We start from the raw sequence: 21,325 nt of genomic DNA on the forward strand, positions 1-21,325 counted from the left end.
TGCTGGATACAATGCGATAGGTTAATTATTTCTTCGTCTGAGGTCTCGAATTATTTCTAGCATCGTGGACATAAGGTTTTAGGAATAAACAGTAAGAGCTAGAATTCATGTGAGCTTTCCAAGAAGCCGTGACTTCTCGCGATTAGATAATCGTCGCGATTATAGAATCCTCTATCCGGTGCTTTCATGAGCCGAAAATTCGACATCGCATTAAGTAAATCCAGTTCAACTTAAGTTACTCGAAAAGAGTTTCGACTATTCGCGCAACTAGATTAAATAAACAGACACGTTATCAAAATTGAGAATGTACGCAAGTCGCGTAGTACAGAGTCCTCGAGTTCTAGAGACTAATGTCCTTGTTTGTTATTCTACAGCCGTGACGTTCATTTTTTATCTCCTTTTTACACGAAGACTACACAGACATGAAGGGAAAAGAGGAGGGCAATTTGGTTTCGCAATCTCTGGCCTACGAAAACATCCAGCCCAGAAAGAGATCTCTCGGATGTTCCACATGATCAGGATGAGAATGAAATAAAATATTCTACTTATAGAAGGACGGGATGAACTATTCTACTTACAGTAACTTTACTACGATCGATCGAGGAGACCGATTCACGCGGCATGATCATGAAATTCTCATCACGCTCTCGGCTTATTGTTTACAAGAATAGCAAGTCGTTCTTATTTTTCCTCTCCTCTTCGAGGGCTCGGTTCGTCCATGAGGAAGGTGGAAGAAACACGAGACGAAAAACAAATCTGGGAAATGATTATGTAATTTCTTCCGAAATGAAAATTTTTCTTTATCATTGAAGTTAAGCCTGAAGGTCAATTGTATATCTTGAAACGAAGTGGAAAGTCACAAAAGTGAGCAAATTCGGTACAATATTTATAACTTCATTGATCAACTTAGTGAATTTTGCTCATTTTTGTCAATTTCATTTCATTTCAAGGTACACAATCAAACCCTCCAGATGTTTTGAGATACACAATTGACCTTTTGGAAGTCGTATATCTCGAAACGAGATGGAAAATTACAGAAGTGAATAAATTTATTAGGACATTTTTTAATTTTATCAGTCTATCCCTAGTGAATTTTGTTCTTTTGTCATTTTCACCTTACATTTCCACCTTACATTTCCATATATAATCAATCCCCTGAGACGTAATAACAGGCAATAGAAATTAAAAATAATATAGTATTAGTATTGTTCAACCTATTAGAAATCGTTTATTCTAATATAGAGGTTGGAATCTCTATTATTCCCTGAGTATCGATCATGTAACTTCTCTGAAGCGTGAAAAGTGAAAATTTTTATGTACGTATGTACATATACGTAAAAAAAATTTTCACTTTTTTTCACATTTCCGTCTAGAGAAAGATCTGATCGATCCGCTGTCCCATTGTCTGTACCTTCAATTATATCTCAGACTTCATAAGAAATTGTTCACGTTTCCGCCGTAGGGAATAAATTACATGATCGGTACCCTGAAGATGATAGAAAAGGAGGAAGAGAAGAGACCCAGAGAATCTCCTCGCGATAACGCGATAACGTTGTCTCCTCTTTCTTTCCCTCTCTTCCCTTCCCCTCTTTCTCTCTCTCTCTCTCTCTCTCGCGCGCGCGCGCGCGCGCGCTGTTGATCGATGACCGGTCGCACGCTTCGCGGCACTCGCGCCGCGGAATCGCCCGCTTCGCGAGGAAAGCGTTCCGCGAGATTACGCGAGGAGGCGGAGCACTGTCACTGGAACGAATGAGAAGACAGAGACTAAACATGCAACCTTCGAAGGTAGAGAAGCAGACGGAAGGTGGAAATATTACTCACCACCAATGCTCAGAGTTCTCCATCGGGTCTTCCGCTTGGAACCCTTCTTGCCCATCTCTCGTGGTCGCCCGCACTACTACCACCACCGGTCGCAACCACTTCTTCTTTCGCTCTATGCCTCGTCTTGCGCCGCGATGATTTTCCTCTTTTGATCTGCCTCGTTCGTTTCTTCCTCTTCTTCCCTTTTAGGATGTTAATAACCCTCGATGCTCCGCGATCATCATTGCACGATACATTCTCTTGGACACGGTTCGCGCACTACCTCATCGGTAGCATGGCGAGGATCGCCGTCGCTCGTTTGCTCGTCGATCGTTGGAGGGAGGAATGGGAAGAGGGAGGGGAAGGGTTAAAAAGGCCCACGGTCCTATGAACCTTACGGATCACTTACTTCGTTCGTTCGTTCGTTCGTTCGACTAGACGTGTTAAAATGTATAAGGCGCAGAATACTGCTTTCGCGAAATAGCAAAGTTTCTCGGTCTCTCTATCGTTACGCGAGCAATTCTAATATGTAATCCATGCCGCTCGAACGGCGACCGCACACTGCAGACCTCACCTCACCCCACTTCACCCTTGCGGATGCTCCACCACCCACCACCTCGCACCGTTCTTCCTCACTCCCTCTCTCTTCTTCACGAAGGTTCTCCCTCCTCCGGAATGACCGTCGCCGTGATGAGCCGATAGACTCCTCCAGACTGCTCCTCTCGACCGCGTTTTGTTGCACCCAGCTGCACCTTCTGCGTACAGAGAAAGACGATGGATATTTTCCGTGCTTTGATGATACGACTCATGAGTCGACAGTATCGTTCTGTTTTCCTTCATATTGAACGACACTAAATGAAAAGCACTCGATGTGGTACATACATAGGCCTGTTTGCGTTGCTTGCATCTTTTGCACTCAAAATCTTCGCGTTCTGTCTTTTCAACCCCCGAATATATATTTATTCGTTTTAAATGTAAACAATTTAGAAGAATTCCCAGCACAACACGTACCTGACGTTTTTATTCCAATTCTCTCGACGCGACGAGAGGGACAGGCGGTCGTTAGCAAACGGGTACAGAAAGTGCAGATGTGCCTCGCGTAACCTGTACGCGCCGCCGCAATGCCGGTTGTTTCGATTCTTCGATGAGATCTCCGAATGGATATAAATTGCAGTGCAGCTGCGTCGTGCCCGTCTCGCAATCGCGTTTGTGAAACGAGTCTTCGCGATGAATTTTGTCGAATTCCAAGCACCGAATAGAGCCGATTATAACTCCACAGTCTACGACTTCCTCGGAGATTTGAACTGCTTGTTTCGCGCGCGACACGCATGCGCCTTCATCGTCACACGTCGCGATTGGCTGTCGCCATGGCAACTGACGTAAATAACGACGCGCCATTTTTCTCGACTGATTGCGATAATCGCAGCGATTCGCCGCATTCGCGGCTTTTTTCAGGTTTCTGAAGTTTCTTGCGCTTCTCGCCGTCATTGCATTCTTCCCTCGACTATCTTCAGGTCATTTACTTTGTTTATTCGAGACGCGCTGTTTCACGCACGTGTGAACGAAATATGTAAACATAATATATAATTTCCACTTGAATTTGAGCTAAGTTAAACGGATTTTACGTCAAACTTGTGCATTGTTTCCGAGAAAAAAGGAAATAACTGATGAATTAGTACGACTTATTAGTATCTTTTGTACGTAGAAATATTGAATTTACTTTTTTCCCTTTTTTATAACCTTGTTATAAGTGTGATGTATAATTTATTGAAGTTAAATACGACGCTAAAATTAAAATCTAATGTCGTTGAATATGATGTAACAAACGATATCGAGTTTACAATCATAAATTGGTAATACTTTCGTTTTTCGTCTTTATGACTGAAAAAAGTTTGTCATGTGAATATAATTAATTGAAATTATAGATATATTTCTCGTGTGAAATGTTTAAAATGTTTTCTGTTATCTACTTTGGCTGCTCGACCGAAGATAGGTTACGTACGTCATGCGAGGTTAGGTTAAAGATGAATAAATATTTCAAGATTTCTATATTTAAGGTGCTACATTTTTTTGCGGTAACGAAAAAACTGTCCCTATTTACATTATAATATGTTTATGTAAATAATTGGAAAAAACAAGGTTCTCAGTAATTATTGTTGTTTTACAGGTTAAACGTATAGGTTAGATCGCAGTGACGACTGATAGGAGAGGAAGATGCTCAAGATATTGTCGCTTCACGATTTCGAAGGTCCCGCTTTTGGCGATGTGGCTGCCGTCGGCTTGATCGAGGGCGTCGTTCATTATTGTACCTACGATGCGCTACAGGACGAGATGCAACCTTTTGCCAAGTACCTGCGTGACTACCCTGAGGTTTCCATCACACAGGAGATCCTTGCGACCCGTGAAACTGCACGTACGATCAGCGCTGGTGAATTGTTTCTTCCCGTTCACGATAGTATTTTTAAAAAGATTGCCAATGTATGGAGAGAAAGAGGGTTATCTGAGGCTATTCGCTTTGCTGCTGCTGCAGATCCAAAACAGATCACAAATGTTGTGCATTGGATTGCAACAAGGTATAATATTTCAGTTTTTATTACATTCCTAAACTTAATTCTTTAGATGATATGAATCTACTCAATCTAGTGAAAATTTCTCTCAGAATTCTTATACGAGTTGGAACATTTTCCAGAAATATTGAATAAATCTACATTTTTTCTTAGAATTATTTTTATGTGTGCATTTTTAAATACAAGATTTCTAAAATTTCTTAGTCTATAATTCCTGAAAAAATATCAATCGTTTTTAGATTTTATAAGGTTTTATCAGAGATTATAAAATGAAAAATCTTAGAAATCGTAGAATGTTTTAGAATTCATAAATATGATGAATTTTAGAAAAGATGTAAGCTTTCTTGATATTTTTAAAAAGTATTCCAATTTGTATAAAAAAATATGAGAAAATTATTCAGAAATTCTGAGCAAAATTCACCAGAACAATTATAAATCTTTTTCTCAATTTAATTTTCTTTATCTTACATTTTTATTTTATTAAAATATGTTTAATATTAATTCTTTTTTATACGCATTGTTATTTTGATACTTTGAAATTAATTAATGCCAATTTTAATTAACATAAATTCAAACATAACTTTTATAAATTCAGCATATTTATAACTGTTACAGAGAGAGAGAGAGATTTTGGTGTTAGCTCCGGAAAGTTGATGCATTTTCATATTGTGATAGAAAATATTTAATGATTTCAGATTAAATTCGATATTGGATTTAATGGATAGAGGAATATATCACAGAGACGTGTTGCCAACGTCGGGAAATGGATCTGTTGCTGACATTGTTGCTACACGAGATTGGCATACATCGCTGGTAGGATCATTTAATATTAAGAATAAATATATAACTTTTGAAATTTGCTTATAAGTATTTATGATAGGTACGATGTTTATCCTGGCATCCACACTGCGCTCGCCTGGCTGTGGCTATGAGAGACGATAGAATTCGTATTTTTTCACAAGGTCTATTAGGCGTGCCAGTATTGAGACATAGTGGGCAAAAGTCAGTCTGCTGTTTAAGTTGGAGACCTCATGCCGGTCGCGAATTAGCAGTGGCTTGTTACTCCGGAGTATTAATTTGGACAATAGAATTAGGAGCAGCTAGTAATTTACTTAGCCATGCAGTACTTTTGAATCAAAGAAATCATGTTCCCGTCACAAGTGTCGCATGGCATCCACAAGTAATCTATTCTTTTATTTTTGTCTATATTAATTAAATATAATGAAAATTATCCCCAGATACTATTAAAAAGGTTTTTTTTGCTAGGGTGACTTGTTGGCGTCTTGCTCACCAACGGATTTAAATATAATAATCTGGAATGTTTCTAAAGAGGAAGGAATTCCGCTAAAACGTATTGGTGGAGGTGGTATATGCTTTTCATGTTGGTCGACTTGTGGCTTGCGATTATTCTCTGCTTCATGCAGAAAGATCTTCAGGTAATACTTTTAAATCTGTATACATCTTTTTTTACAGCGAACTCAATTAGATATGCAGTTAAAGAAGTAAATATTTAATTCTAGAGTTTGGAATACTGGCGTTCCGACGACATGGCATGCAGAAAGATGGACTGTACCCCAAGGTCGTGTAGCAACTGCATGTTTTGGTCCCAATTTAACGTTACTCTTTGCTACTACCGAAGATCCTTCTACGATATTTTCATTGCCACTGCAGAATAATATATTCGATGTTAAAAAAGCAAATAATAACGATATAAAAATAGCTACGCGCCTAATCGATTTAACAAAAGTGAATTTCTCATCAGAGGATAATGATGATTATGTCACGGTGGGAGGTAGAATTGTTTCTATGGAATGGGATCCGACAGGAAAATATCTTGCTATTCTTTTTCAGGTTTGTGAACAAATATTTAGATTTAGCTGTACTTCTTTATGCATTTTTATTTATAAAATAAAATAGGTATGCGCTCAAACTTTAGGCAGAAGAAACAAATAAATAACTTATGAAATATCTTATGGAACATTTTGTGTTAATTTGTTTCTTCAACAGGACAGTCCAGTTATTGCTCTGGTCAAAACAAGCTTAAGTCATTTATCGCGAATAGTGGAAGCACAGGCAAGCTGCCTTATTAAAGGATTTACTGGAGAAGTGCCAAACTGCATCAATTTCTTTCAAAAATCTTCGTCATGGATTTGTTTAACAATAGCTTGGAGCAGTGGACGAGTGCAGCATTTCCCGATTGTGGAAAGTGAATCTAAGGTTGATCCTAATATACATTCCACATTATTGTCACAATCCATGAGACCAAGTAAATTGTACAGCTTTGATTGTTATAGACAATATTAAGTTATTATAATAATACCGACGAGATAAAATACGAGTTTTGTACAATTTTTTCTATCTTCATACATTTTTAAATGGTATAGTAATGGAAAAATGTTTAATAAATTTATCTGCAAGAAAACTACTTATTAATAATTGATTTTTTCTAAATTGATTGTTAACTAAATTACTCTTCAAAAAACTTTTTTAGATATTTGTATTTATGCGTACGCTTATATGTGGATGGAGTTTACGTAATTCTCGTTTGGGAGAAGTTTATAAACCCATTTACTGCCTTCGAAAGAGAAAAAAAATGGATACCCGTCGTTAGACTCTCTATAATAGACTGCGCTTGTAACGTATGGAAGAACATAGGACACAACTTCTCTTCGGTGCCTAATTATACGAAGTCACATGCAGAGCGCGCGTCTTTCTATTTTTACGTCGCTTGACCGAATGCTAAACGGTCTGCCAGCACGTTATGTATGTATCGTATGTACGTCTCGCGGCCCATGCTATTTTCAATACTCTGCGTGTGTAAATGTGAATGGTCGAGCGTGTCTTGAGTATCTGTATCGGATCGATTTAATTTAAGTGACTTTTTAGTTTTTATTTAAAAAAAGAAAATTACTCAAACAAAATCCAAAATCGACGTTTTTACAAAAAACGGTTTTTGCAAAAATATCTAATTTTTTTATAGTCCACCGATAATAATGAAATTGTGTAAGAACATCAATATTCATAAATACTATTATTGCATGTAGTTGTTTATAGATAAAAACTACAAATAAAAACTTCAATAGGTACATTTATATCGGCGTGTTTACAGTAAAAAAAGATACAGCTCAATTTGTATTATAGCGACATAGCACTGAAAAAAATTTCTGGTTGAAAATGGACGAAGATTCTGATTATATCAATTAGAATTCTGTTAACTATACGAATTATAATAGATTTAATTAGAAATTAGAAATTTCCAATTAATACAATCAGATTTTTCCCAATGCATAATTTTCATTCAAATGATGCAATAATGTAATGAATACACGAATCGCAAAATGTTAAGCCGTCCTATATCCCGATTTTGGACTTTTGTCGTCTGGGTAATTTCACGTAAATTATTCTGTTGTTAAATCGTGAAGCTTTCCCCGTCTGAGTGAAAAATAAATACCATTAACGTGTCGCGGGTCATTGATATCTTCTACAACGTGGGCTTAACGCGCATGTTCGTGCATGTTTATTCAATCTTTTCGGTCTCAATACGATCATTTTTCGGAGATTACGCGTGCGGGGCGGCCGTTTTTGTGCGAGGCGCGATTAAAACCCATTCGGGATAATTTTTCTCTTCTTTTTTTACTCATTTCGCTGTTATTGCATCCGTATGAAAGGATGAGAACATGATCAGTGTCCTTTTTACGGTATATTTATTTTGAGGGCGATCTTTCTCTCTCTCTCTCTCTCTCTCTCTCTCTCTCTCTCTCTCTCTTTTTCTCTCTTTTAGAGCCGCGTACGCACATGCGGCGACTATGGTACGAGCAAAGCTGACAGGTGCCTGAGCAAAAAAGCCAAGACCGCGAACGGTCGTAGTGTGCATGTAATGTAAGCACAGAGGGCTGGCAGACCACATGTGCCACTCTATCACTTATCTACCCGTAATACGATGTATACTAACTCGTCCAGAGAGATGCACCAGGACGTGCATGTACGGACGCATACTCCGATAATGCATCGCGAGCTCATAATTTTCCGCGTGAGGGAGAAGCGCCGAGATGAACGGAGCTCCAAAGATCCCGTCCATGAGTACCACACATATGGAAAGAGAAATAGAGAATAACCAAATAACATATTGTAACATAGAAGAGAAGTGTGAAATTTGATGAAAAGTATAAAACGAAGATGCTCCATCTGGTTCTACACTAAAACCAAATTTCTTTCTCTTAAGATCTTAAATTAAATTACAGCTTTGATCATAAGTTTAAAACACCATCAATTTGTTACATTTTCTTGGAAAAGAGAGTAAAGCCAAAGTAAAGCTAAATGATAAATAAAATTATTATAAAAATAATAATTATTTTTTAAAGTCGTTTTTATAGTTTATTTTTTCAATAACTGGTTTTAATTTGTTTTTGTTTTTTTTTTTTCGTTAAATATACACTATTGGATATCAAAACATAATGAAAACTCAATCCTTTGAGTTAAAAAAACAATGTTTTGTTATTTTTAACTTCCATGTGAAAAATACCTGTTAAAATGTAAATCAATCCATTTCTGTTAGTTTCAAAATAAACAACGTCGATTTTAAAGTTCGTATTTATTGTTTGTAAATATAAATAAATTAAATTTGAGTTAAATTTGATAGTTTCTTGAGTTAAATTCAACTCTATTATTTTAGTTAAATTAACGACATATTGATTAGACGACCTACAAAAATGAATTAAAAATAACTCAATTTGGATATAGTTATAATTTGACATTATAAATTTAACAGTGTAGAATGTTTGCAGTAATTCGTGCAGGTGTTTTAAACTTATAGCAAGGCTACAAAATTTCACACTTACAATTAGCTCGAGTGTCACCGACTGCTAAATATTAAGAGGTCACCGCCCCGTGTGTCATAAAAACGCGGTTTCTCGGGGATATTTTCTTAAGGATCTCAGATAACGCAAGAAAAAAACGACAGGACGATCTCGGAGACAATTTTTAGTCTTCGAAGATTCTTCGAGGTGTGATGTCCTGGCAAGAATCGTAAAGAATCGAGACGATCGCGACGAGGTGAGAAGATAGTGAATAAGGGTAGTCTAGCTGTAAGATAGCAGAGCGAGGAGTGAACGACTTGTCCTCATGTGGCGAGCCCATGGAAGCATGTTGTTAATAAGTGACGCGTGTGTGGCAGCTGGTCTTACATTTTTTTGCTCCGCACCCGATTCTTAGGGACTCGAGCGACGAAAGATCATCTCGAGCGCGCTTCTCCCTCTTCCATTCTTTCCATTTCGCTTCTTGTCCTTCTCTATTGTGTTCTCCTCCTCCATTTCTCTCTCACTTATAGCTGTCTTAGATACTTTTTCAAACAATTTTCGATGCGATGAATCATGTGTATCAATTTAACACTAGCAACGCATGGTCGAAAATAAATTAGTGTCGACCATTTATTTTAATTCTATCATAATTGATATTCGTGGATTTTGTAAACTCAAACATTTTTTTCAATAATATGTCAAAAGTTTTGAAATATTGTTTATAAATTATAACAAATATTTTTTACAACTTTATATCATTTTAATAATTTATCATCATTTATATAATTTTATTTCTCTGATTTCAATATTTAAAATGGAAAAAATCATCGTTTAATTACGTTAATTAAAAGCAGAGATATGTTATAATAATTTAAAATTTTGGATGCACTAGACATTTTGTTCAACTTGTCGAGTAATTACTAAACTTAAAAGACACAGTGGAAGTAAAAATGTTAAACTTTAAAACCTTTTTTTTAAATTTCTATTTCATTCATTTTTAACAAAGTTACAGTTGCTTGAATTTAAAGTTCGTAGCACTACGAATTTTTTGTTTCAACTCAATACATTAGATAACAATATAAATAAAGAATAGTGAGATTATCGCCCAGAGCGATCTAATCTATCTAGCCATTATCCAATATCTTAAATCCAATTTAAGATATAAAATGATAGACGATAAACACCAAAATAAAAGAAATCATTGTAAGTGGTCGGTAGTAATACATATTAAGTTAGTAATACATATTAAAAAACAAAAAATTAGAGCAGGCGATAGATATAATAACGGTAGAGACAACAATAGGCAATGGCCATCTTCACATTAAATAACGTGTGAAATCACAAATAGAATTCTATTCCAAATTCTAATTCAATAAATCGCCAAAAATGCTAACAGTAATCAGTTGTGAAAAGCAATAATTTTATTCTGCATAATAATACACATATATTTTTGTTAAAATATATTAGACATTTAGTAAATGATATAATAAAGAATCAAATTATTATCAGATCTGTATCTAATTAAATTTTTAGATACTTCAGCAAAACCATTCGTTCTATGTAGAACTAAGAAAATAAACTTAAAATTATGAACGTATACACAAATTCCTATTTATGGAGATACGGAATAAATGTATATCATTTTTTCATGTTGTAAATAAATATTATATGTACATGTTTATACACAATGGCTTTAGGCTGAGTTTCATTCTTCTATTAATAAACTTCAGTGCTTACTCTCTTACTCTCTTATTCTTTTACTTTTTTGTTTATCCATTAAATGAATTATCACGTAGTTTAACCAAAGACGAAACACAATATTTAAAATATAAAAAATACATTTATATGACTCTTATATGTCCTTTTCTGTTATATTATTAATTTGACATCAAGAGTCCTTATATTGATTAAATTATAAAAAATAGAGCCTTTAGTATTTAAAATATAAGAATAAAAATCGGGGGGCGCGATATGGATTTTTGAAGAAGATCCGCAATTACAATGCATAATTTTGTAAATCGCACATCTTTAGTCACAGAAACGAAATCATGAATGATTCGCGCGTGGAAGGATCGTCGCTGCGAGGTCGGCGAACGCGCGTATTTACACGCCTTGGCAGATGTTCGGTCGCCACCCTCGGGGGGTTCCCGCAAAGAGGGAAAGCCGCGTACCCCCGCGACAAGTGTAACGGCGGTTGTGGCCGTGTACCGTGAAAGGGCACGGGAGGGAGGTCGGCTACGTGATGCAGCATCATGCAGCATCATGCAGCATCATGCAGCCACGCGAGTGGGCGGCGCGACGTTCCCTTCTCGCGTCCTTCCGTCCTCCGTTTTCCAAGAAGAGGAGCCTAGAGCACGATCTCGAAGGGCTACGCACTTCATTAGAGGAGGAGGAAGAGGAGGAGGTGGAGGGTGGGAGATCCCTTGATCCTCTTTCGGTTCTCCGAGAGATTTCTTCCGACGGAGGAAAGAATTGTCGTCGAAGCTGATAGTCTTCGACGAGACGCGTTAACGGATGGTGCGAAAGCATCCTGATATCCCGCTTTATCAGTTCCGCGAGAAGAAATCGGTGTTGTTTTTGTTTCTTGCGATCGTTATCGAGCGCGTGCCACGCGTGGAAGCAGATAAATATATAGAGAGGGAGAGAGAGAGAGAGAGAGAGAGAAAGAGAGCTGTCGAGCGGAAAAGACCGGCGCGATAAGCGGCTCGTCGATCATCGTGTACGTGTTGATACGTTGATATCGAAGTAAGCCGCTCCTCTGATATTATTCTTAAAATTTAACGCTATCTCTGACTCCTGTAGACTCCCGGAGGAAAGTGAGGCACAATCGGTCGTCTTCCTGTTTCGCGCGACGAAGTTTAACGCGTGCGATTTAATGCGTGGGATTAAATAGTGCTTAAGACTTGGCAGCGATTAATGACACAATTTTTTAATGAGAGGAAAGATGTCTCGTTGTCGTGCTTCTGTACGATCGCGCCTCATTTCCCTCTGATGATATTTCCCATCGGATTAGAGGATGGTCCGCCTCGGAGAGGGTTGATTTTTTAGAGAACGCGATTGAGACAGGCAAGTGAGATGTTATTTCTATCTTGTGCGATTGACTGAAAGTAAATCGAGTAAGGCCTGTATCCGGCATATAGAAGAAGATAAAAAGTAAATTAAATCGAGATCAAAATTAATCTAAAATAGTAAAAATGGACATAAGTCATTTTCGATCACAATCGTGAGAGGTGTTTTTCGTATTGATAGAAACGATCGCAATGATTTTAGATCTGCGACATAATTAATGTACATAATTAATGTACATTCTATAGAAAAGTTTTAAGCTGTAAGCTATAAGAAATTGACTATCACAATCGAATATGAAAAAAATAATCGACTGTGATTGGTCAATTTCTTACGGCTTACTGCTTACGATATCTTTAAGTAAGGTTGTCGATCTAGACTTCTGAAATGAAATCTACTTAACTAAAGTAGATTTTATCTGCGTGCAGAGGTTTTTTCTCAAATTTTTTACCATATAAATAAATGATATTTATGGAAATTTAATACTGTAAAATAATGATTCATTCATTTATTTTGAGTATTAAAAGCACTATTTGTTCAATGCTCTTTTAACTTTAAACTAATAAAAATAATTATCCAATCGATCAATTGAAAGTAAGTTGACCTCAATGTTATATAATTCCGCAATTCAACATATAAATGTATGTAATATATTGTTGAGTGTGAAATTGTAATATTGAAAGCAACCCATTTTCAATTGTCGATTGGATAATTATTAGTTTGAGATTAATATTGATGTCATGTCACTTTTAGTTTATATTTATTGGATAATTATTCTTTCAGTATATTGAATTCTTTTTCTCTTCTTTTTCTTACATTAGGCCTCTGGCCTGTGTTACACCTCTCTCATATGCTTGTGGTACGCACATTGATTATTCAATTGCCACAAACATATCTACAGTTTCAATGCCAATTTCCAATCAATTTTTCGAGAGGTGTTTCTGTGAGCAAGAATATTCTCGGGAGGTTGCCGGCCTTTTCTGAGAGGAGACACGAGCGTAAATATTTTGGTCCCTACTAAGCTATGTTCAGATTCTCACCCGAATGCCATCCAGATATCATTCTATCCTTATTATTTACCGAATAAACAAGGATGACATGATATCTGGAGAACACCCAGGTAGGAATCTGACACGTTTTTTGAGATCAAACCTGGGACCTCTGGCATGATAGACCAGTGCACTGTTTGCCATGCCACGCTCACGCTCCAGTATTGAATTCAATTTCTGTTAAGTACATTTAATTATCCGACACATTATTAAATCACAACAATAAACAAAAGCGGAATATACGTTTCCCGCTTTAATCAATTTCTCACTATTAAATCACGGGTCTATCGGGAATTATATAAACGCGCGCATTTATTATCAAGTTAGATCGTGACGCGCAGAAAGAGCCACATAACTTCGCGAATGTCGGCTTCACAAAAACGAGTCGGATGAATCTTTAGCAAGATCCAAGAGAATCTTCACGACAGGACAACCGAATAATGAGAAACGCCGATGTAGAAACTCGGCTCGGAATTGCTCGACAATTCGCCAATGTCACGAGTATTATAGTAAATTTGCTCCATTATCATCATCGATGTTCCCGAAGACTCAGATCGCGTTATCTCGCGTTTTACGCAGTGACAAGCCCCGCGATAATAGTCGGTCGGGCACAAAGTGCACGATGTCGGATAAGGCGTTGAAAAGCGGTTCTCGTAACTTTCTTAATCCACGCCGTGCGTCGGACGACGTTACAAAATCCGGCGGTTTCGCAATTCCATCGAGCGTGCTGCAATTCACTAACGCCACATATCGCTATGATTGACGGCAGGCTGCCGGCGACGAGCTCGGATCGACGAGGACGACGACGACGACGGAGGAAGAGGAGGAGGAGGCGGAGGAGATGCACCTCGAGGATTATCACGGCGAGCGGAGCGAGGAGGACATGCGACGCCCCGTTCTGGAGCAAGACGACTTCGTCGACGACGGTTCCCTGCCCGATCTGATGTCCATGGCGATGACCGGCATAGGCATTGACGTCGTCCAACCGTATTGTTGGACGACCTCGCAAATGACGGACAACAGCGTGCTCTTCTCCCCGTTGGAAATCGACACGGATCCGCGAGATTATCTCGACTGGGACCAGGTACCCGTTGTCTTTCAATATCCCTCCAATGGCGGTGGATCGCCGGCTGGTAGCACCTGCAGCGAGGCAATCACGCCGACTTGGAGCAACGCGGTGACAGCGACGACGACGACGACGGCGGCGACGACGGCGACGACGGCGACGACGGCGACGACGGCGACGACGACGACGACGACGACGACGACGACAGATCACGGGGATCATGAGGATAAGTCATCAGACTGCCGGAAATTACCATCGATGGGTTCGGCCTTTTCCTTCTCGCGTACCTTCAACAACACGATTTTTTCGGAATACGGAGCAGAGTCGCAGGGTGATTATCAGGATTATCCCGACTGCCAAGAAGACATGGTGTCGCTGTTGATGAGCATTCAAAATGATGTTACGGTTCAGAACTACAGTCCCTCGATCGCCGACGAGTTTGATCTTAGTTTGATCAGAGGTGACCCAACATCGTTGTTGAGCAACGTGGACTCGCCACCGTCATCATCCACGACTTGTCTCGCGAGCGATGAACAGCAGGAACCATTCCAGAGCTTTAATCCGCCGTATTACGCGGTTGGACATCTCGTTTCCTCGCAGCAACAATCGACGACGATCAATCTCGATGGTGAACTCGTTGGCGCGATGGACAATTTCGGCAATCAAGTGATTCTGCCGCGGAACGAGGGCCTGCTGCTCGGGAATAACCGACGGGTCACCAGATCGAAGATTGCTGAGACCGGGAAAAATGACAAATCTTATGGTAAGTACGCAGTGCATTGTCTTTATTTACTTTAGAGAAATCTAGTCTTTCACGATCTCGTTTCGTCAGGACTTATTTGTGATTTTTAATAAATTAATAAAGAGGCATTAAAACGAAAAAGTACATAAATACAGTACATAAATTCTTATTTCTATATGAAAAGAATGGTTTGCTCAATCTAAAAATTTAGCTATTCTCTAAAATCTTTGGAGTGGAATCCAATTTGAAAGAATGAAAGCTCATTCTTAAAAATTGACAATTGAATCATTCTTTTCCAATACTCAATTGTCATTCTTTGACACTCTTTAGAATTAGATTTTACTCTAAAAATTTTTTAGAAAATAAATATACATGAATATGAAAATAATTTTATGTTGGACAATCGAAATAATTATGTTTAGAATAGTTGCTAGTTAAACTTGTTGCAGTTGCTTATCAAGTTCAAGTTTCATACATAATTATTTCGATGGTTCAACAAATTATTTTCAGGTCTATATTATTCATCTAAATTTTTAAATATTTTAACAAAATGTTCTTTCCGTGTGTGTTCCAAATATTTCCGTCATCCTTGCAAAATTAATGACTTCTCAGATAAAGTCCAAAATCGGAGCATCTTCAAGTAGAACACATAAGTCACAATAACATCATAAGAACGTCATCATAACTTTATTTATCACTTATATAAGTTTTTTTTTAATTGACAAATAACGTCATGATGACGTCCTATGATACCATTACAACTTAATTATGATTCTACCCGGGTAAGATCCAAGCAGAACAACACGTCATTATGATATCAAAATGATGTTAAAAGATGACTCTAAAATGATTATTAAAAGTCATTTTTCAATCATTTTCGATTCATTTTAATGTCATTTTGACATTATCGTAACTTATTGTTCTGCTTGGAGACGTCTTGAAGAGAATCATTTTAAAGACATCTTATGTCCCAATTTTAGACTTTGTGTTGTCTAAGCTTCCAATATTTTTAGTGCCATTAGACTTGCCGCGCCTTAAACGCAACGATCCGAATATATTACATGTAGCAATTCTTTGGGCGCATGCAATTTCTGCTCCAGTTGCGCGTGTTTACGTTTCGCGTGCATACGTCACGTTACAGATTGCGCGAGACCAGTGGATGATAGCCTCACGTTGGCTTATCAATGCCGCTGGATCGACTGCGGCTGTGCATTTACGGAGCAAGAGGGCCTGGTGCGACATATCGAGAGGCGGCACGTGGAATCGTCCTCGACGAATGCGCACGGCCACGGCAGACGGATCCAACGGGATCGGGACAAAGAGCGAGATGGCAAGGAGGCGGGAGAGAGTTTCCCTGGGACGGCCGCGACGACGACGACGACGACGATGACGACGAGCCGCGAGGACGAGTTCGCTTGTCTATGGCAAGGATGTCCACGCGCTCGACCGTTCAACGCGAGATACAAATTGCTAATTCATATGCGGGTACACACGCAAGAGAAGCCGAATAAATGTCCGGTTAGTCCTTGTCTCCTTGTAACCTTTCGACGATTGTAAATTAATGATTTTTGTGATCTAACATTTATCTTGAAGAATATTTTAAATTTATGAAGATTTTTGAAAGAATACTTTAAATTTTATAAATGTCATAAGTTTTTTTAGAATTTATAAAATGAAAAATCTTAAAATATGATATTTCTAAGTTTATATAAAGAATATGAAAAGTATATAATAGACTTTTTCATTTTTGAAAAGTTTCAGTTCGTATAAAAAAATCTGAAAATTTTTCTAAAAAGTTACAAAACAGTACAGAAATTCTTAAATTTATATAAAAATTCTAAAAAATTATGTACTAGTTGTTTTCCATTATCAAAAACTTAATTTTTTTATCGTCTTTCAACAAAGCATTAATTTCTTACTATTGCTTTTTGTTTCAGTTTGCTGGCTGCAAGAAAGCCTTTAGTCGTTTGGAAAATTTAAAGATCCACCAGAGATCGCATACAGGCGAAAGGCCTTACGCGTGTCAACACAATGGATGCTCAAAGGCATTTAGCAATAGCAGTGATCGGGCCAAGCATCAGAGAACGCATTATGATAGAGTATGATAGCTTTCTTACTTTTCATGCATTAAAAAATCGATAAATTGCAATTTAAATTTCTTCTCTAAAATTTCTTATTATTTTTTATATTTATTTATTATATATTATTTTATTTAGTTGTTGATTTAATATGATCTTCCACGGAAAGCTGTACCGATATATATTGTTTTATGGCACGTATTACAGCTCGATATTCGATATTCGATATTCGATATTCTAGAAAAATTAATTATAAACTTTATAGTAGGTACAAGTTATAAATATTTATAATAAGGTAACTGTACCAAATATAATATACACGCACACACGCGCGCGCGCGTGTGTGTGTGTGTGTGTGTGTGTGTGTGTACAATATATCTAATAGCGTTGCAATTTTTGCTGAGTTTAATACTGAAAACTGATCAGATTCAAAATAGAAAATATTTCTGAATATTAATTAAAAATATTCAGCAAAGAAACTAATATTATTTGTTATTTTGACGTCAAATAACGTCATTTTGTCAAAATGATATCAGTTTATTTGCGGAGATGAGACATTTACAATGTTTATATGAAAAAGATTTAACTATCTGTGTAAGTATCTACAAATAGCAAGTAGAAAATATTGAATATAATTAATTATGTAAAGCTTTACGGTATAAGTTTTGTATTTTTGATAATTCAATCTTCTTTGACAGAAAAATAATGATGATAACGTTAGTTTGCTCTTCTAGAAACCATACGCTTGCCAGATAAGCGGCTGCGGTAAACGTTACACGGATCCGTCGAGTCTTAGGAAGCATCTGAAGAATCACACAGAGAATTCGAGTACATTATCCAATCTGTTATCATCGAATAAGATACCAATGATTGACGTAACAGCCGGTGCGATAGGCCACAAATTAAATTCGACAATTTCTCACCGAAGAAATCAAGACGCGTGCATCCTCGACATGGAAACGAATCATTCGTCATACAAATTATCTAAAACTTACGTCAAAGAGGAGAATACGTTGCCGGACAATACATGTCAGCTGAACAGAATCTCCCTGAATTTCGACGGCAATCAGCAGGAATACGTGCCGATCGAATCGGTTCGTCATCTTCTAATCAACGACATTACTAATGTACAGAACGAGAATACAGGTAATGAATGTATTCAATCGATTTAATTGCTGTAAATTTTGTCAAATTTTTAGATTGAAGATTAGAATTCAGTCAATCAGAACGAAATAAATAAAAATTATAATTACCTAATTGATCGAATTTTAAAGTCTGTTCTTTTAGTTAAAGTTCTTGTATGGTTAATTTTTCTTTCTTTTTTTTCCACGTAGAGAGAAAAAGAGAAAAGATGAATCGTGCAAGAAATTCACGCTAAAAAGAACAAGCTAAAAAGAACAAGCTAAAAAGAACAAGCCTTTAAATCTCTAATCCTCAGTGTATAATATGAGATGGGCTTTAGTTATTGTCCGATTTTACTAAAGAATGATGTATTTAACGATCAATGTCGCGTATGTTGAAAGATTCGAAGCTTTCCTTCGCATTCGAAATATCATAAAAAGCGGCTGTAAAAAAATTTAAGACGTTTATAAACAAGTGGAAAAAGCGATATGAAATAACAAATACCGTTGATAATTTGCCGGACCATGATAAGAAAGATATGTTGAAAGTTATGTCATTCACGCTTTTATCAAACAGATACTAAATATTATATATTTATTAAATTTTTATAACTATAAAATATGTTAAGAACGATTTTAATAAATAAATATCAATCAAAATCATTCTAATTACCTCATTTCTTTATTTTTTGGGCTTTATGGTATATTAATTGTTATATTATCTTTTCGGTCGAAAGTATTGCTCTCTCATTATCGTGATTATATGGCTTTAATTCTCTCAACATGATTTACGTTTTCAGTTAGCATTTTCGATATAGGAAAATCTGGCCGAAATGCGATAAGATACTCGTTACTTATTTTATTTGCTTACATTACAGTTTTTACATATCCACGCAATAGTTCCGTAGTTAAGATATAGCATGACCTTTAACTTTTGTTGCCAATAGAGTAAGACCTTGTTTTTCTGTTTACGAGATTTATTACAGCTACTCTTTGCGAAAATAGCACTTACGAAATAGATTGAACTAATCATGGAACTAATCATATTTAATGAATCAGAATCGCGATAACTAAAAAAGATAATTTATTTTCAGAAATCTTTGTATTTATAGTTGTTTCTGATCATTTGTATGAATTCTTAGAAAGAGAGACATGGCTAATTATCTCTCGAAAAAATACACGGTAACATCTTCCATACATACGTAATGCAAGATGCTATTGTCTCCTGATTATCTCTCTTTATTCTTGAATTCTACTTACAGCTAAAAATATTATGCAGTACCTTATTAATCATTATTGATCATTTAAAGTTTTAACTAAAAAATTAATTTATGACATTTGCTTGTAAATTATCTTTTATTTACTTTAAGAATCTTTTTATGTAAATGTGAAGTATGACAAATTCTTAAAAATATTACGAGATATTACGAGAATTTTTTTCATTGAGATAGCGTGTAATTTCGCAGATTCTGAATTTGTTTTATGCCAACGTGCGTGCGTGCACGCATCTCGCGGGCGCGTGCTGGCTTTTTCTGACTTTTCTGATGCAGCTCGCGCATCGCGCTGATGACAGTGTCGTTCCCGGTCGTCTATGGCTTGATCTCAGAGGAGGTTCACTCCTTTATGCCTTTACCCCATACAGAGTCTTAAAATAATATTCTTTACTTTTTTGAGGGGGAAGGCATACGCCGCGTACGGCGAGAACGCGCGGATGCGTACGCGTGACAAAACAGATGACAAAACTCTGTTTTGTCGCGCGCCACGTGCCACGCACCCGTGCTATTTCTAAAGGAGCCCTCGCGTAATTTCGTGAAAGTATATAAAAACGCGCGCGCGAGATCAAATGGTGACAACGAGAGACAGAGAGAGAGAGAGAGAGAGAGAGAGAGAGAGAGACAGAGAGAGAGAGAGAGAGAGAGAGAGAGAGAGAGAGAGAGAGAGAGAGAGAGCAAAGAAAGAATGAGAGCAAAGCATCGGCCACATTTAGCAAAATGTTTATTCTGCAAATGTTGGAAGTTTTCTTCGCTCAGATAGAACTTACTTCTCTAGATCTAAAGTATAATTCAATTGACGTAAAACGTTTCTTACTTCTGCTGAAGATTATTGTCACCGAGTCGCTCGTTACAGGATTCTGCGTGACTGCAGAGGATGTGCCAGATTTCCACGAGTTAGACGCTGACATCGAGCGACAGTTTCACGAGCTGAGTGCTTTGAACGACGCTATCTTCATCGGATGAGTCTTTTTCAGCAGAAGAATCCCATCTTCGACGAAGGTGAAACAGGACGCGATGCGTCGGTGAATGAACGGAATATAATTTAATAAGACATGATTGAACTCGCACCTCGATTCGATTAATCCTTTGGAACTGACGGTAGGTTTATTGGGCTCACTCAGAGTACGGTCAAAGTCTCACTATAAATACTTTTGAAGCATTTGATTGACCAATCAAAAGAAAAAATTTTAAGAATTGGCCAATTGAAGAATGCTTCAAAGCATTTATATGCTAAAAAAAGATACTTAATATTTGTTTGAATAATAATTGAATAATTTTTCTAATAAAATGTATTATTCATTCTTTTTTACACGATCTTTAGAGAAATTTAATTCTACAAGTATTAAATCACTTAGTGATTAATTATTTATTTTGAATATTAAAATAACTGACAATAATAATTTTAATATTTAAAATAAGTCACTGACCAATTTAATACTTTACAGTATTAAATTTCTGTAAAGAGAGTTATGTCAGTTTGGTTCTTTGAAATTAATTAGTGTTTTTTAATTTTAATATAAATTAAATGATTCTTATAGAAGTAATTGTGTTACAGATTCTAGCGTTAGTTCGGAGGGTTAAGAATCGCGTTTTCGAATAGTTCAAACACAGTTATTTTAATTTGTGGCTACGTAATTAATCGCTAATCCCGAGAATACTTAGATTTCTTTTAAAAAGAAATTACGTTGCTCTTTATATAATGTACGTGTTTTTTCTTAGGAAAAAAGGAAGCGTGGATGATTCGTTGATCATTGACGCGTTCATCC

General features: G+C 36.9%; 4 protein-coding genes and 1 long non-coding RNA gene across 11 annotated transcripts in view; 2 read left to right on the forward strand and 3 right to left on the reverse strand.

Annotated features, from left to right (window-relative positions):
• LOC105152685 (hypothetical protein) overlaps positions 1-2,382 on the reverse strand; it is a 38,566-nt gene extending 36,184 nt beyond the window's left edge. The window contains exon 1 of the mRNA XM_011067092.2: positions 1,822-2,382. Within this exon, the coding sequence (XP_011065394.1) occupies positions 1,822-1,876 (55 nt within the window). The 5' untranslated portion in view covers positions 1,877-2,382. The remainder of the gene's footprint in view (positions 1-1,821) is intronic.
• Positions 1,960-3,288, reverse strand: LOC147907056 (uncharacterized). Of its 2 annotated transcripts, none has more exons than XM_087414833.1 (2): positions 2,812-3,288; positions 1,960-2,555 (listed from the first exon to the last, which is right to left on the reverse strand). In XM_087414833.1, the coding sequence occupies exon 1, from the start codon at positions 3,286-3,288 to the stop codon at positions 2,863-2,865; it is 426 nt and encodes a 141-aa protein (XP_087270959.1). In that variant the 3' UTR covers positions 1,960-2,555; positions 2,812-2,862. The 2 variants fall into 2 exon arrangements, with proteins under 2 accessions (XP_087270959.1, XP_087270958.1); XM_087414832.1 differs by having other exon boundaries at positions 2,683-3,288.
• LOC105152686 (aladin) lies at positions 3,236-6,789 on the forward strand. Of its 5 annotated transcripts, none has more exons than XM_011067097.2 (7): positions 3,236-3,314; positions 3,968-4,373; positions 5,063-5,180; positions 5,248-5,547; positions 5,634-5,803; positions 5,888-6,218; positions 6,375-6,789. In XM_011067097.2, the coding sequence occupies exons 2-7, from the start codon at positions 4,015-4,017 to the stop codon at positions 6,669-6,671; spliced, it is 1,575 nt and encodes a 524-aa protein (XP_011065399.1). In that variant the 5' UTR covers positions 3,236-3,314; positions 3,968-4,014; the 3' UTR covers positions 6,672-6,789. The 5 variants fall into 5 exon arrangements, with proteins under 5 accessions (XP_011065399.1, XP_011065397.1, XP_087270954.1 ...); XM_011067095.2 differs by having other exon boundaries at positions 3,312-3,497; XM_087414828.1 differs by lacking the exon at positions 3,236-3,314 and adding an exon at positions 3,524-3,875.
• LOC147907057 (uncharacterized) lies at positions 6,246-11,711 on the reverse strand. The gene is made up of 2 exons (XR_015547820.1): positions 6,879-11,711; positions 6,246-6,778 (listed from the first exon to the last, which is right to left on the reverse strand). It is a non-coding gene; the product is annotated as an uncharacterized LOC147907057 (long non-coding RNA).
• Positions 11,712-11,829: 118 nt separating this feature from the next.
• Positions 11,830-21,315, forward strand: LOC105152687 (uncharacterized). Of its 2 annotated transcripts, none has more exons than XM_087414827.1 (6): positions 11,830-11,908; positions 14,048-15,107; positions 16,228-16,604; positions 17,024-17,185; positions 17,899-18,310; positions 20,413-21,315. In XM_087414827.1, the coding sequence occupies exons 2-6, from the start codon at positions 14,120-14,122 to the stop codon at positions 20,520-20,522; spliced, it is 2,049 nt and encodes a 682-aa protein (XP_087270953.1). In that variant the 5' UTR covers positions 11,830-11,908; positions 14,048-14,119; the 3' UTR covers positions 20,523-21,315. The 2 variants fall into 2 exon arrangements, with proteins under 2 accessions (XP_087270953.1, XP_087270952.1); XM_087414826.1 differs by lacking the exon at positions 11,830-11,908 and adding an exon at positions 12,143-12,229.
• Positions 21,316-21,325: the final 10 nt, after the last annotated feature.

This window comes from Acromyrmex echinatior, chromosome 16 (assembly GCF_024713525.1).
Source record: "Acromyrmex echinatior isolate Ae372 chromosome 16, ASM2471352v2, whole genome shotgun sequence".
In the NCBI taxonomy this organism is placed as follows: domain Eukaryota; kingdom Metazoa; phylum Arthropoda; class Insecta; order Hymenoptera; family Formicidae; genus Acromyrmex; species Acromyrmex echinatior.

What these genes read in the sequence shown, in the direction of transcription:
- LOC147907056 (XM_087414833.1), bottom strand. Translation starts at nt 3,288, where the DNA reads ATGACGGCGAGAAGCGCAAGAAACTTCAGAAACCTGAAAAAAGCCGCG.
- LOC105152686 (XM_011067097.2), top strand. Translation starts at nt 4,015, where the DNA reads ATGCTCAAGATATTGTCGCTTCACGATTTCGAAGGTCCCGCTTTTGGC. An exon ending in GAGATTGGCATACATCGCTG is followed by an intron (nt 5,181 to 5,247) that starts GTAGGATCATTT and finishes TATTTATGATAG; the next exon opens with GTACGATGTTTATCCTGGCA. An exon ending in GTGTCGCATGGCATCCACAA is followed by an intron (nt 5,548 to 5,633) that starts GTAATCTATTCT and finishes TTTTTTTGCTAG; the next exon opens with GGTGACTTGTTGGCGTCTTG.
- LOC105152687 (XM_087414827.1), top strand. Translation starts at nt 14,120, where the DNA reads ATGCACCTCGAGGATTATCACGGCGAGCGGAGCGAGGAGGACATGCGA. An exon ending in AGAAGCCGAATAAATGTCCG is followed by an intron (nt 16,605 to 17,023) that starts GTTAGTCCTTGT and finishes TTTTTGTTTCAG; the next exon opens with TTTGCTGGCTGCAAGAAAGC. An exon ending in AGAGAACGCATTATGATAGA is followed by an intron (nt 17,186 to 17,898) that starts GTATGATAGCTT and finishes TTGCTCTTCTAG; the next exon opens with AAACCATACGCTTGCCAGAT.